Raw genomic sequence first — 15,854 nt, forward strand, 5'->3', positions numbered from 1 at the left:
TCTCTGGCTGAGGGAACAGAAAAGAACAGAGGCAGGTTGAAGACAGGTGACGGCACAGGGCCTGCTCCCGGGCCATGCCAACTAACGGGTTGGGCCTGACGAACCCACCGACTCTTGGCTGTGGGAGTCACTTGCGACAAAGTCGAAGATCGAGTCAACCATTCAAGAATCGCTGGGTTGCTGGTCAAGACACGACCGCTAGCTGACACTGGGAGCTCAGGCCTCTCTAAGTGACTCTTGCTGCCACGCCCCCTTACTCTGCTGCGACCTGTGCCTGCGCCATAAACATTTAGGCCTCTGCACCTCTCCTGTGCAGGACCTGTCAATTCTCTGTCTGACATACTGTTAGATCACATAAGTAAATGTAAATGAAATTAATACATGCCAAAAAGGGCTGTAATTTTCTCACTTTACCACTCAACGGCTAATAAGCCCCTTTTTTCCCACCGACTAATACATGACAAAAAAAGGCTTTAGAACATATAACTGTGGCCGTGAATGGCAAATAATTTCTTTTTTTGACACTAATACATGCCAAAAAGGGCTGTAATTTTCTCACTTCACCACACGACGGCTAATAAGCCCTTTTTCTTTTTCTCCACTAATGCACTCCAAAAAATGACTTTAGAACATATAACTGCACCGCTGAACATCAAATAATACTTTTTTGGGGCCACTAATACATGCCAAAAAGGGCTGTAATTTTCTCACTTCACCACACAACGGCTAATAAGCCCCTTCCTCCCCCTCCCCCACTAATGCACGACAAAAAAAGGCTTTAGAACATATATATAACTGCACTGCAAAAGGGCTCATAAGACCCCAACAACAAGAACGGTTTGATGGAATTACAGAGGTATCATCAATTGCAAACCTGAAATGAGCATCAGTATAATGGCAATTTAGATCCGCAGTCAGTGCAGCAAGGTGTAATAGGATTGTTCCTGTTACCCAGGCTGTACACTCCACTATTGGACCCTGTTCTGCTTCAATACTGTGGAATAATTCCTCCCTATCCTTTCCCTACACTTCTAATCCTCTTTTGCACAAAATATAAGTTTTCAAGCCTTTTCTACCACTGTCCCTAGCGCCTGCTGCCGCACTAAGTACACTGGAAAATGGCAGAATCCAAGATGGCTGAGGCTATTTATAGGGCTCTAACATCACAGGGCTGGCTGCTGATTGGCTGCATTTGATTCAGCTGCTTCGCCGAGTTTCACAAATAAATTTGCTTTCTGATAAACTACTTAGCGCATTTCTTTGTAAGTAGCGAGTGCAATGACTGGGAACGGCGATTGTGCCACCCCCTATCATAGAACCCCTCAGAAGCTGTGTTCATCACTGAGCAAAATCTCTTGCGGTGCGTGATGACACCATCCGGATCTTCAATCAAGATGGCCGCAAAGGCTTCTTCACTCTCAAATGGTGAGGTGAGTATGATTTTTTTTACCTCCATTTCAGTGAAAATGGATTTGTTACCACAAAGCATGAGGAAATTCGAATTGAAGTCCACTTCAGATACTTTGATTCACTCATCACTAGTTACGTATAATTAGAGACACTGGTAGCAATCAGTTCAGACTCTGCATACACAAGACCAAAGCTGAATAACTGCTATAGGTGTAAGATGGCTGACTCTGAGTCTCTTCAGATTGAAACTACTTTCCAAGTCGACCAAAGGAGGGCACATTCACAATATGTACTGCAGTTCCCACAACGGGGTGTAGATCCTCCAACGGGTAACTATTCCACGGTCAATGTGTGGCGGGAGCCTGAGGCGATGTACCTTCTACACTAGCAGTAAGACCTGTAGCTATATAAGAGTGCTTGTACTTACTGTCTGTCATTTGCATTTAAATTGGCCCTTAACAGTCTGTGTATTCTGTACTTCTTTGTCTCTCAGAAGATGGTGGTAGTTGTTGGGATGCAAGGGGGAGGGTTCCTTACAGCAGGTCTCTCACTGCACAGGCACATGCAGAGGCTTCCTCTCTCTTAGGGCTCATGCACACAAACATATTTTCTTTCCGCTTCCGTTCAGGTTTTTTTTGCGGCCCGTATGCGGAACCATTCACTTCAATGGGGCTGTAGAAAATACAGAAGTTACTCCGTGTGCATTCCGTTTCCTTTTGTCTGCATGGCCGTTCCACAAAAAAGTAGTGTATGTCCTATTATTGTCCGCAAATCACGGCCAATGCCCCATTCAAGTCAATGGGTCAGCAAAAAATACGGAACACATCAGTATGTCATCCTTATTCCATCCGTATTTTGCGGATCCATACTGTAGAAATGCTATGCCCAGCCCATATTGCTCATGTGTTTGGTGATTAATAAGTTACTGTTTCTGTATACGATCCGCAAAAAACTTATCAAATACGAAAACCATACGGATATGTTTTGTGCAATAACGGAACAGAAGAGGACTTAAATCAGAGAGAAAAAAAAATTAGATACGGAACAACGGATCAGTGACAAAGCACCGCAAGGGCATGAGCCCTTAGCTTGAGTTACACTCCCAGGCTCTTCCCTCAGAGGGGGTGGGTCCAGCCTTCATCTTTCTGAAGACACATTAACTAAACAGTGTTCCCATTTTAGCTGTTGGACGACAAACAGACTTAAACGACCACTGCAGGTCAAGTTATATTGCAGTACCTCAGTGGGCTACTGCAAATGGTTAATCTGCTACTAATGGGTTAATATTCATTGTTAAAGGGGTTATCTGACTATTTGTTACTGATGACATCACTGGCCATGGGTAAGAAATGAGAAGGCTGTAAGAAACGAGAAGGCTGCAGCGCTCACAGGAGAACTGGGCCTTCTCAAACAACTGATCAGCGGGGGTCCCGAGTGCCAGGTCTCCACCGATCAGATGCTAAAGACCTATCCAGTTACAAATAGTTGTATAACCCCTTTAACAATGGATATTAACCCGTTAGTAGAGAATTAACCATTTGCAGTAGCACACTGGGGTACTGCAATATAACTCGACCTGCAGTGGTGGTTTAAGTCTGTAGCATCATGATTTATGCTCTCTTCAGTGGATTTCACCCTTTGCAATGCAGAAGTTTAAATCTGCTGCAAATCTGCAGTGTTCCTGCACTGATATCTGCAGGACCATCCCTACTATCTGGTGCCAATGTTGCAGCATTCTGGCTGTAACCTTAGGGCTGGTTCTCATGTGACAGATACCCCAGGTTTTGTGCAGACAATCCACAGCGGTGTACAGAACCAGCTAATTTCTTAAAATCTCACCCAGGCGCTACATTAAAAATCTGCAGCATAAACTGACCTGCAATGCAGATTTGCTGTCCTCAGCATGCTGAGTTATGCTGCAAATGTCACACTTTCTAATACGGAGGATAAAATCTACAGCCATTTCCACAGCAAAAAAAACACATGTAACTAACTCCAGACTTTTTGCTGTAGATTTTTCCACTGTATTTTACATTCCACGTGGACATACCTTGATGTATAAAGGAGAAGTAGACTTGCTTTCCTGCAGTATGTACTGCAGAGGTGTAACTAGCGGAGGGCAGAGGGAGCATGTGCCCTATGTTGGTGCCAGAGAGGTGGCATTAACAAGCTACTCCACCTTGGCAAAATTTTAGATTTAGATACAGATCTAGTGTGTAACTGGAAACCAGAGCAAGTGCAGGGGCGGCTCAGTAGTTGGTGGCTCAGCCGAGAACATGTAATAGCGCCCTTAGGGCTCGTTCACACGAAAAAAAATTGTTTCCATATATACGGGCCCTTTTTTGCGTTCCATATACGGTCCATATGCGGAACATTCATTTCAATGGTTCCGGAAAAAAAAATCCATATTTCCATATTTTTGTTTTTCCGTTCCAGTCAAAGATAGAATATGTCCTATTATTGCCCGCAAATCATGTTCCGTGGCTCCATTTAAGTCAAGGGGTCCGGAAAAAAACAAAAAACGGAACGGAATGTACTCCGTATGTCTTCCTGTATCCGTTCCGTTTTTGCAAAACCATCTATTGAAAATGTTATGCCCAGCCCAATTTTTTTTTTATGTAATTACCGTATACTGTATATGCCATAGCGGAAAAACTGGAACGGAAACACTACTGAAACAAAAAAAGGAAAAATGGATAAGTTAAAAATGCCCCGTAAAACACTGAACGAGCCCTTACTCAGGCTCATTTTCCTGAGACCTTACTTTCTCTCACTGATTAGTGAAAATCCTTGCTATAACAGGATGCAGTTCTACAAACACTGACTCTCAGGTAGGCATGTATGTCAACAGCTAATCTTGATATGCTGCACTGCAGGGTAAAGTATGGAGGAAAACAGAGCAGCAGTCTGTCCCTCATATGATACAACAGGTAGATTTAAAAGCAGATGGAAAATTAGTTTACGGCTATGCCTTGATTAAAAAAAATAAAAAAATAAAGGGTATTCTGGTTAGAGAAAATTATTCCCTATCCACAGGATAGAGGATAACTTTTCGATCTTGTACCCCTTTGAGACTCCCCTGAAATGGATGGAGCAGCTGGTTGGATATGCGCGCCGTCATTCCATCAATTTCTAGTGTTGAGAGGGTTGAAGTATCCGCAGTGGACTTTGATCCGAATTTTGGGAAAAATTTAATTTGCCACGATGCCCAATTTCCTCGCTCTATCTGGTAATGATCCAATTTTCCCTGAAATGGCGGTTAAAAAAAAAATCATACTCACCTCATCCATTTGAGCACAAAGAGGCTGCCGCCATCTTGATTGAAGATTCCACAGTAAATCTTGTGCACGGTGACGTATATGATGTCACCACGCCGGCCGACACAAGATTCTGCGCAGTGTCTTTAATCAAGATGGCTGCGGCAGGCTCTTCGCGATCAAATGGATATGGTGAGTATTTTTTATTTTTAACTGAATAACCCCTAAAAGCCCTAATTTTTTATCTCAGATGCCGTGATCAGTGATGAACGTGGCATCTGAGGGGTTCAATGATGTGAGGGCGGCGCAGTCGCCATTGCACCCGCTACATACAAAGAAATGCTCTTAGTGACGAAGCGGCTGTATCAAATCTTCCATGACTCTGCTCATCTCTATTCATTTCCTCGGGGGCACCGGAGATAGCAAAATACAGATATTAATAGTAATTATTATTATAATCATAATTAAAATAAAATCACAACTTCTCTTCAATTCCTTCCCTTCCATACATACTAATACTTACTAATAGATGGATTTGAAAACAAAGATTACAGGGTTAATTCGTCGACCAATGTGGAATAATTTTCCCCTTGGAAGGACCCGGCGTCTCCAGCCTTGTATACATGACGTGTTCCCAGCTGCATCTGTTATCTGACTGAGCCAGTCCCCTCTAAATAAGGAGTCACAGCTGTGTGCTTCAGTGCGCCCCGAATAATCCTCGGCGGAGCTGATAGGGAGCAACAACTGGCAGCTGAGAGACCGGAGAACCTAATTGAAACCAAGTGCAACTAGCGTAGGTTATTGGTCGCCTTGTCCCAGGGTGATTATATTAACACCATGCTGTATTGCGGTACTTTACTATTCCTGATATCTATGTCACTTAAATGCTATTTTATAGATCTATGTGTTTTTGGTAATCTTGCATGTATTAACTAGATCATGGTCTTGGTCCATTTTAGGATATATTTCCTGAAAGCAGTGAAATCTTTCTGAAATGGAAGAGATCCCAAAGAGAACATTTTCCTGCTTTCCTCTGATGGGATTTGCCACCATGTCTAGCAGAAATTTTTGTCCTACCAAGACTATGTAGACAAAAAAATCACAGAAAAAACTAAGATAAAAACATCCTGCACAGTATGATATACAATTGTGCGGATGTCCCTGGCCATATTATTGAAGAAAACCACAGAAATAAGATAATAGTGCACTTAGTAAAGTAGATGCAAGCACTATATATGGACAAAGTCCTCACTCTGATATGATAATGTCTGAGACACTTAGTCAATATATTTTGATCAAAACACATCTGTGCCCGCCTACCGAACGCCAAGGTGGTCTCAGGTCAGGCGGGTCCTACGCTAAACCTACCTAAGCCGTTGGGCTTCTATGTTCAGGAGCGCAGACGCCGCACATATGGTGTGCTGCTCCTAGTCACCTCCATGTGCATCAAGCAACCAATGGGAGGAGGAGCAAGCGTACCCATATGTACCACCTAATCAAGGCGCTCTATTGGATAGGAAGGGCAAAAGTGCAGAGGAATGCTACTCCCAAGATAAAATATGTGCGCATTCACACTTGAAGGTGTCACTCCCTCAAGCAAATACTACATAGACAAAAAAAATCACAGAAAAAACTAAGATAGGTCTCAAAAGATCTAGGGTCTCAAAAGATCCGGGGCACAAGCCCCAATAAATATCCCCCCCCCCCCCCCGCACTATGCTGTACTTGCTATACAGCGGCACTTACCTGTCACATCCAGCGCCTTCAGGGGACGTCTCCTCTCTGTCATCATCTTCTCCATTCGGTCTGGACAACTTCTCTCAGCCGCCTCGTCTCTGCAGAGTGTGACACACAGACATCTTAGCTTCCTCACTTTCTATCATTATCCCCCAACTGGAGTCCCCACAGTGTTATTCTGCTGCTTGCTATGCCAAAACCTCAACCCCCCCCCCCCCCCATACCCCCAAATACTATCCTAAAGAAACATTACTGCCCCCCATAGTAATAGTGCTCCTCATAGTCCCACCAATAGTAATTCCCTTCTAGAATGCCCTTATTAGTAACACTGCCCCAACCGTGATAATGCTCCTCAACAATGCCCTCCCATATTAATAATACCCTCACAGAGTCCCTAGTAGAAATAAGGCCCCCTATTGTTCCCCCAGTGGTAATAAAGCTCCCTACAGACCCCACAGTAGTAATAAGGCCCCCATAGTGCGCTTAGTAGAAATAAGGCAGATCTACAAGACCCTCCTATAGAGCCCCCAGTAGTAATAAGAACGCCTATAATGTCCCCTGGATTTGCAGTGCTCCCTGTAGTTATAATCCTCCCTCCACCATACAGTCCCATGTAAATAACATCACCTCTTCCCCAGCCGCCTCCAACGCACAATCCCATGTAAACATCACCCCCTAAGGCTACTTTCACACTTGCGTTCGTGCGGATCTGTCATGTACTTGTACAGGACGGATCCGCACCGATATAATACAAACGAATGCATCTGTTCAGGACCGATCCGTTTGTATTAGATTTTAATTTCTAAGTCCCAATACGGATCCGTCCTGACTTACATTAAAAGTCAATGGGGGACGGATCCGTTTACAATTGCACCATTTTGTGTCAATGCAAAGAGATCCGTCCCTATTGACTTACATTGTTAGGCTACTTTCACACTAGCGTTCGGGGCTCCGCTTGTGAGCTCCGTTTGAAGGCTCTCACAAGCGGCCCCGAACGGATCCGTACTGCCCTAATGCATTCTGAATGGACGCGGATCCGCTCAGAATGCATCAGTCTGGCAGCGTTTGTCCTCCGCTCCACTCAGCAGGCGGACACCTGAACGCTGCAAGCAGCATTCGGGTGTCCGCCTGGCCGTACGGATCCGTCCAGACTTACAATGTAAGTCAATGGGGACGGATCCGTTTGAAGATGACACAATATGGCACAATCTTTAAACGGATCCGTCCCCCATTGACTTTCAATGTAAAAGTCTGGACGGATCTGTTCAGGCTACTTTCACACTTAGAATTTTTTTTACAATATAATGCAGACGGATCCGTTCTGAACGGATCCACCGTCAGCATTATATGAGCGGATCCGTCTCAGACGGATCCGCTCTGAACGCTAGTGTGAAAGTAGCCTAAGTCAGGACGGATGCGTTTGGCTCTGCAAGGCCATGCGGACACAAAAAACGCTGCTTGCAGCATTTTGGGGTCCGCCTCCAAAATGGAACGGGGAACCGCACGGAGCCGAACGAATGCATTCTGAATGGATCCGCATCCATTCAGAATGCATTGGGGTTAAACTGATGAATTTGGGGCTGCTTGTGATAGACCTGAAACGGATCTCACAAGCGGATCACCAAACGCAAGTGTGAACGTAGCCTAACACCCTAAACATTAAGTCCCATGTACATAAACATCATTCCCCCCCACCATCCACTTTCAACATACAGTCCCATGTAAATAACATCCCTCCCTCCCCCAGCCACCTCAAGCACACAGTTCCATGTCAATAACATCCCTCCCTTCAGCCCTAAAATACATCCCAGTTAAATAACTACAACTCCCAGCATTTCTCTGCCTCTCCCTTCACTTACCTCTCCTGTACAGACATCACCATTAGGCTCCTTCTCCTCTTGACTCCGGTCCAATCCTGAACTGGGAAGAGGCGAAGGACCTTTGGTGACATCACAGGTCATGTGAACAGCAAAACAGGCTGTGATAGGATGACCTGGATGGTGACATCATCCTGGTCATCCTATCACAGCCTGTTTTGCTGATCACATGACCTGTGATGTCACCAAAGGTCCTTCGCCTCGTCCCAATATTAGATTCAATTGTATTTGCCGTTCTGTGTACGGCAATACAGTTGTATCTAGCAGGTTGGCAGGACATTCGGGGCATGGGACAAAACATCCGGGGCCCAGGCCCCGAATTTTTTAACCTAGCGACGCCCCTGCTGCACGGTATGATATACAAATGTGCGGATGTCCCTACCAAGACTATGCAATCAAAGGGGTTTTCCAACAGTTTTTTATACTGATGACCTATCCTCTGGATAGATCATCATTATCTGATCGGTGGGTGGTCCGACACCTGGGACCTCCACTGATCAGCTGTTTGAAAAGGCACTGGCGGTCGCAGTAGCACCGCGGTCTTCTCTCTTGCTCACCAAGCACATTGTCATACATTGGAGCTGCGTTTAGGCCATGTGACCGATGAATGTGACGTCATATGGCCTAGGCAAAGCTGGAGAAGACCGCAGTGCTACTGCGAGCGTCGAGGCCTTCTCAAACAGCTGATCGGTGGGGGTCCCAGGTGTTGGACCCCACTAATCAGATACTCCAGAGGATAGGTCATCAGTAAAAAGATGTTGGAAAACTCCTTTAATATACAGCGTAATATACTATTGTTCAGATATGCTATAGCTATTTATTCTTTACAGTAGTCCCCAAAGTATCTCTGCAAGCACCCAGTCAACCAGGACCTACCATCCCTGAGTTGATCCGCCATTTCCAGCAGCAAAAAGGTTAACCGGTTTTGTGCATAATAGAAGAGCTGCCTACATAGCTGTCAACTCAAATGCTTCCATGTGTGTTCAGATTCTCCAGTAAGGCATTGAAACTCACATTTAAAAGCCCTTTTTTCATGCCTTCTCACATCAAACGCTGGGCTGAAAACCGTGCATCGTGCCGCTAAGATGCTGTTCTGGAGACAGGGCCAGCTTGATCAGCAAATCTCTTGAGGAAAATAAAGTCAGAGACTACAACATGGTTTTCAAACAACAGAAAGCATCAAAAAGGGAGCCTGGTGAAAAAAAAGAAAAGACGTTGCTTTTGCTTTCCCTCCCGCCTGATCTCCCCCTCGCCTGCAGTGCTAATCAGTCTGTGAGTCCCTAATTAGAACACAGTGATGCCACTCACTAAATCAGGAATTACTGCACCCACTCCACAAGTAAATAACTCCCTTTCATACAATGTGGCTGAACAGTGTTATTAACAATGGAAATCTTCTAATGGTTTCGTTCTTTGTATTTACCAGGCTGTTACTTCCGAGGCGTGGATGCAGCCACCTCTAGGGTGGGATTTTAGCATCACAGAAAGAGCGCGGGGACAATACAAGTTCTTGGAAACTTACCAGGAAATATTCTACAGATGTCATTTTTATGAATTACATCACCTGCCAGCAGGAACAACCCTATTAAACCAGACCTACTGCCTGGTAGGGGTTGTCTGAGTGTTTAATACTGTTGACCTGTCCTCAGGATAGGTCATCAGTATGTGATTGGTGGGGTCCAAATCCTGACTACAAGGGTATCCACTACTAGGACCCCCCCCCCCAACATTTACAGGGATTATCCTATGAATAATGTAAAAAATTGAAATCATACATAATTTTCTACATGACAATCTCTTTCTAGCAAAGCTAGAACCAGCCCTGTGCCTCACATGGATCCAGAGATCTCCCCATTCTTTGCTCCAATTTTCTGCTAGATCTTATTTGAAGCTGTCAGCTTAGGAGGCGTGTCCATTCCCAGGGGGCGTGTCATTTCTGATGCAGCTGGTGGCAATTGAAGGATGGAACTGAGCATGTGCTTCCATCTCAGGGAACAGGACAGAGAAATTAGAAAAAGAGTGACCAGCAGGTGGCGCTATACAAATAGATTTCTTTGAATAACTCAGTGGCTGTAATACATTTTTTATTACATGCAATTAGAAAGGTATTCAGATCCAGATGCTGCTTTGAAAACTGTAGAATATTTTTCATGGGACAAACCCTTTAAGTGTAATTTGCTTGTGGCCCTGGATCAAATGTTTTACTTCCCTTCCTATCACAAACTATAGCATTCTTCAGTTCCATTGAAATTGATGGCTTACCCCTGTAATGCATGAACATGTAGTGTCCTTCAACACAAAAGACCCTTCTTGTAGCTGAATGCAAGTTTTAGACAGAGAGGTTTCAATAAGTGGTTAATGTGGCCGACACCATTATTACAATACAGATGTAGTCATTGTTAACCTGACACTTAACATGCTAAATACACTAGGAGAAATTCATTATTCCCCTTGTGGCTATTTTTGTGACTTTTCTAGTCGCAATTGGCATTTTACAAACAGAGTGCATGACGAGAGTGCGGTGTGGGCAGGGCTCAGTCATCATTATTTACGGCAGAAACGTGTAAGTAATGTCTGAAATCTGCGAGCTTCCATAGATTTCATTCCGATGAACGAAGAGCTGGAGGACGCAGGTTGGTTTTTATTTAATGAGGCCTGTGCCTCATCATACAGTACATGACTCCTCTGGCAGCGCAGGCTACATCACCGGTATAGAATCTATTTTACACGTCTGTTTTTTCATCCTAGGGGTTTCTTTTAGTTTGTTATTCCATTGGCATCTAACTGTGAAGTTATATAGGGGAAGTCCTGTTTCAGGCACGAAGATTGTAATTAGGGTTGTCCCTAAAAATTAATTTCTGGACAGTCCCTAAAAATAGGCAACTTTTTTCCTGTGTCTGTTAAGAAAAACAGATGCGTTCGTGATTTTTGTTTTAGGCTGGTGGTAGTTGACTAGATGATTTTGGTGGTAATTTCATCATTTTACAGCTCACAGTATATGCTGGTAATGAGTTCAGTATATTGAGCTATAGACATGTATGAGTTATAATCTTTATCATTTGTTATGGTTCTCCAATTTGTCTATAAAAAATGTTGGCTTCCTATGATTTTGGGGCAAGTTGTCCAGAAAAAAAGAAAAATTCTGGTTGACAACCCTGATTGTAATAAATTACATCCTATTTTATATTAATAATATTAATGTTCTAGAAGACAAGAAGTCATCAGATGACAAGAGCCCAATGATATTTTCCAAATGTTAGGTTAAAGTTCTCTTTGGATAACATGTAACGGTCTATGCCTATAAGTGTTCACTGCATTGCATCATTCACTTGACTCTGTATTTCATAGGGTGATGATATCCTGGACAGAAGTTCAGAACTTATCTACACAGGGGAGATGCAATGGATTTACCAGCCATATGGACGCCAGCAGCAGAGAGTGTTCTTCTTATTCGATCACCAGTTGGTTCTATGTAAAAAGGTGAACTTATCATTGTAATGTATTTGGAATTATGGCATTGTTATTAGCTTGGAAATGATTGTTTAAGGCAATAGTACTTTTCATTGATATATGATCCCAATGTTAGTGTAACATCAAGGTGACATGTTTCAGGAGACTTCATAAATACATGACAAGTTACGGTATATTTAATTAAGGTTGCGCACAGCACCGGTAAATTATGGTTATTAGTTTAAAAAATTTTCAATATATTATTGTTTTTCAGCTCCCACTAGCTTTGTTTTGTATTCTTTCTATTACATTGACCTGACCATTTTAACAACACATTTACCCACATTTATCAATCAGTTTACAACAGTTTATGGCATAAAGTGAGCACCTAAATGTAATAATTGTCACAAAAAATGTACTCTTTGTACCACACTAGACACAATTTGAAAAGTGGGCAGTGAGAACGTAGCCCAAAAAGTCTTAGGCAGATTTATTAATACTAAAGCCAGAAAATTATTCTAATCAGAACCAGAAAATTCTAATCAGCACCTGCTAAAATCAGGCATAGACTTCATTGTATTACTTTAAGATGGTGCAAAATGTGCTAAATATATTGTTTTAATGTGAATTCAACGATTTGAATATAAATAGGCTTACGCAGGCTGAGTGAATGATAAAAAATATAAAACAAACAAATCAGATACAGAGTAGTAAAAGTAAATAACGGACCTCAACAATGCAATACTCCGGTTGCCATGTCTTAGTACATGGCCAACACCCCATAGGGATAGTGTTTCAAATCAATATACCAGGATGATGTTCCTCAATGGAGTGCCAATTAACTGTCTGTGTGTACCAGGTTTATACCTTTCAGCTCCTCCTCCAGTGTGCAGCACGCTGGTCTTTTAGGAAAGCACTTAGGAATGTGGCCTTCTCACAATGGGGGATGGGTATGTTATCTAACTATCCCTAACCCACTACATTACAAGGAATATAATTATACAGAATATTAAAGGGGACAGAACCTGACTGACTGCATGACCCACCAGCCTTAATAACTCTAGCCTCGTGTTTGCAGAGGCACAAAAGACACAGATGGTGGGCGACTATACCGGGTCACTATGCTCTTGTTGCGATCCTGCATTATCCTCCACATTGAGAATAGTTAACAGTGTATAATTGCCTTATGTTCAGTGCTTCCATCCCATGTTCCAGTGAGAGGAAGATGGCAGCATGGTAGCCAGTGCTGGACTAAAGCTTATATGATAAGCACAGTATATATATTTTTAGTGCTATAGGACAGCAAGGGAGGGGGTTGGGCTGTCAGGAGAGCATGACAAGTTTTTAGTTAAAGGGGATGTCTCACCCCAGACATTAGTAGCATATCGCTTGGATATTCCACCAATGTCAGATAAGTGTGGATACCACCTCTCCAGAACGGACACCCCCAAAGTAAATGGAAGGTGGCCAGGCATGCAAGGCCACCTTCCATTCATTTCCATGGAAGTTCCAAAAATAGCTGAGTTCTGTCTCGGCTACTTCCAGCAGTTCCATAAAACGAATAGAGTGGTGGCCACATTTGCCCGATGTACTCTTCATTAATTTCTATAGGACTTCTGAAAATAGCAGAGCAAAGCTTTTTGGAACTCCCATAGAAATGAATATAGACCATGCAACAAATGCGTGGTGTCTTCTCCTTCATTTTCGGGTGCCCATTTTGGAGATAGGTGCAGTTCCCAGAGTTCCCACCGGGAAATTTCCCTGTAAGGTCTATGGCCAATCCGCCCCTGCACCAATGTCTGTGGGGATAAAACCCCTTTAAGGCATGACTATTCATTTAAAGATCCTATATATTGTGGTGATGTGTACAGTGTGAGTGCTGGATGGTGTGTATATCCCACTCAGATACCTCAGCTGGGTGAGATAAATAAAATCCAGAAAGCAGCAGGGGTTTCAGCAAAGCTTAGTTTGCTGAGATAGCTTTGTTTACATTTTGTTCTGGGCTGGATTTCATTTGGACTGGTGGATAGGTTTGGTAGTAGGATCTGCCAGTCCACACCCTTCCAGTCCGGATATTGTCTTTCACCTGAGGTCATCGCAGGTGAGGCCTGCTGTAATCAAGGAGGGATAAAACCAAGCCACTGTGTGTCAGTATGGGGAGAGAAAACTTGGAAGCAGAAGCCTACATAGGCTCTGGGTGGTCTCAGCCAGGAGGGCTGAGGGGCCGAGAGGCTATGTGAAGCCTGATCTCTTCCCTGTCTGGACTTGTGTCTAATGACCAGACCTGCTAAGGCTTGGAGCCTGAGACCCTGTGTACAAGCTGTGCTTAGAGGTGAGTCAGGTAAAACTACTGTGTGTTAGGAAGTGCCTAGACGGGCAGGTGTTTATTATATGTTTATGTTTGTGTGGGTGCTGAAGTGACAAAAAAAGCACCCGTTTGGACATTAAATCCTGTTGTCTGCGAAGAAATCTGTGATTGTGACCCACTGAGAGAGAGCGATCCCTTACAATATATTACTTAGTATTGTCAAACACCTTATAGAATCTAACTGAAAGATTAACAGGTTAAAACCAGAACAGTATTACTGTGCTAGTAATTATCAGATAAGTGTCTTCATTGTTGCTGCCATCACTACCTAATGCGCAGTTAAGACAGATATGAACCCCATTAATTACTCCTACAGTACTTGGAGCCTGAGATGTTACACACAGCGTTCCTTTCATACCCACCGTAAAAACAGACGGTAATATTATTAAGGCGTGTTGTGTTGCTGGAAAATTACATGTAATGGATTTCTGAACGCAGTGTAAATAAAATAAATGGGACAATAAGGAGAATATCAAATATAGGAGAAGGCCCATTTTTATAAAATTGCACTGACTTTTTGGAACAGCGTTCTTGCACTTTCATGTCCTCGTGAGTGCATTTATGAGTACGGATACAGATCTGGCTGAAAACCACCTTTCGGGTGGTCCTTGCCGAGGCATTCCTGCAGGAATCACAGCAGGACTTCTGCTGCTTTCAGTGTCTGCGTTGCAAAGGTTGAAAGTTACGGTCAAAACCTGCAGCACAAATTGACATGCTACAGATTGATATCCCACAGTGAAAGTCAGTTTACACTGCAGGTTTTGGGATTTCAGAAATCTCATCTGCTTTGCTTGTGCTGTCGATTTTCCACACAAAGTTACGCATTTACGCCATGTGTCGCTGTACCTAAAAGATTGACGTCTCTTAGTGCTAACCAGAGAGACAGGTACTGCATGCCTAAGACTGAACCTGACATTGTAGATTTCTAACTACAGTACAGTGAAAATCTTTCTAAGGCCTCTTTCACATGTCCATGTCTGTGATGACATTCATGATAGGACGGTCAGTGGTTCATCTTAAGATGTCCGTGAAGGATCCATGTGTCTGATTTTTACTCTCTGTGTCATCTGTATTCCACAGACACTAGGCTGAAAATTGATATTTAGAGTATATTCTAGCAACAATCCGTGAAAACCATGGATAGCATCCATGTTGTGTCTGTGGTTTTCATAGATCCATAGACTACAATGTGATTGAGAGAACCGAAATAATGGACACAAATGGGGCATGTTTCTGTGGTGTCACCATAGACCCACAGTGGGAATACAGACATTAAAGGGGTTATCCAACCCCTATAATACCCCCAAAATGTCCAGGGACCTCATGCAGGTTATACATAACCCCTCGCCGGCACCCACGTCGCTCCTGATGTTCGCGCGGCCACTGCTGCATCTCCCTGTAGCGCACATCAAAACATCAAGCAATGGGGTGGGGGTTGCCAATAGCAGGCCACAATGGGAATGAGGCTCGTCCGCGTCCCGTCCCGCCATTGGCTGCCCACTCCCATCGCATGATGTTTTGATCTGTGCGGTGGGGAGAAGCATCAGAAACTGTGCAGGCTTCAGGAGCGATGCAGGTGCCAGGGAGTGGAGTAAGTATAACCTGTATGAGATGCCTAGGCATTTGGGGATATTATAGGTGTTGTATAACCCCTTTAGAGTCAGTGGAAATGGAGCGTGCATTTGTTATTCACTGATGTGTGAAAGAGGCCTAGCATATAGAAAGCTAGAGTATGGTGTATAATTTTTACGTACA

At 43.6% G+C, this 15,854-nt stretch overlaps 1 protein-coding gene across 3 annotated transcripts in view; it reads left to right on the forward strand.

Annotated features, from left to right (window-relative positions):
- ARHGEF9 (Cdc42 guanine nucleotide exchange factor 9) overlaps window positions 1–15,854 on the forward strand; it is a 381,458-nt gene that overhangs the window by 319,838 nt on the left and 45,766 nt on the right. For all 3 annotated transcript variants that reach the window (XM_044268649.1, XM_044268651.1, XM_044268650.1), the window contains one exon: window positions 11,630–11,761. In XM_044268649.1, coding sequence (XP_044124584.1) covers window positions 11,630–11,761 — 132 coding nt within the window. The remainder of the gene's footprint in view (window positions 1–11,629; window positions 11,762–15,854) is intronic.

Source organism: Bufo gargarizans, chromosome 9, assembly GCF_014858855.1.
Source record: "Bufo gargarizans isolate SCDJY-AF-19 chromosome 9, ASM1485885v1, whole genome shotgun sequence".
NCBI lineage: Eukaryota > Metazoa > Chordata > Amphibia > Anura > Bufonidae > Bufo > Bufo gargarizans.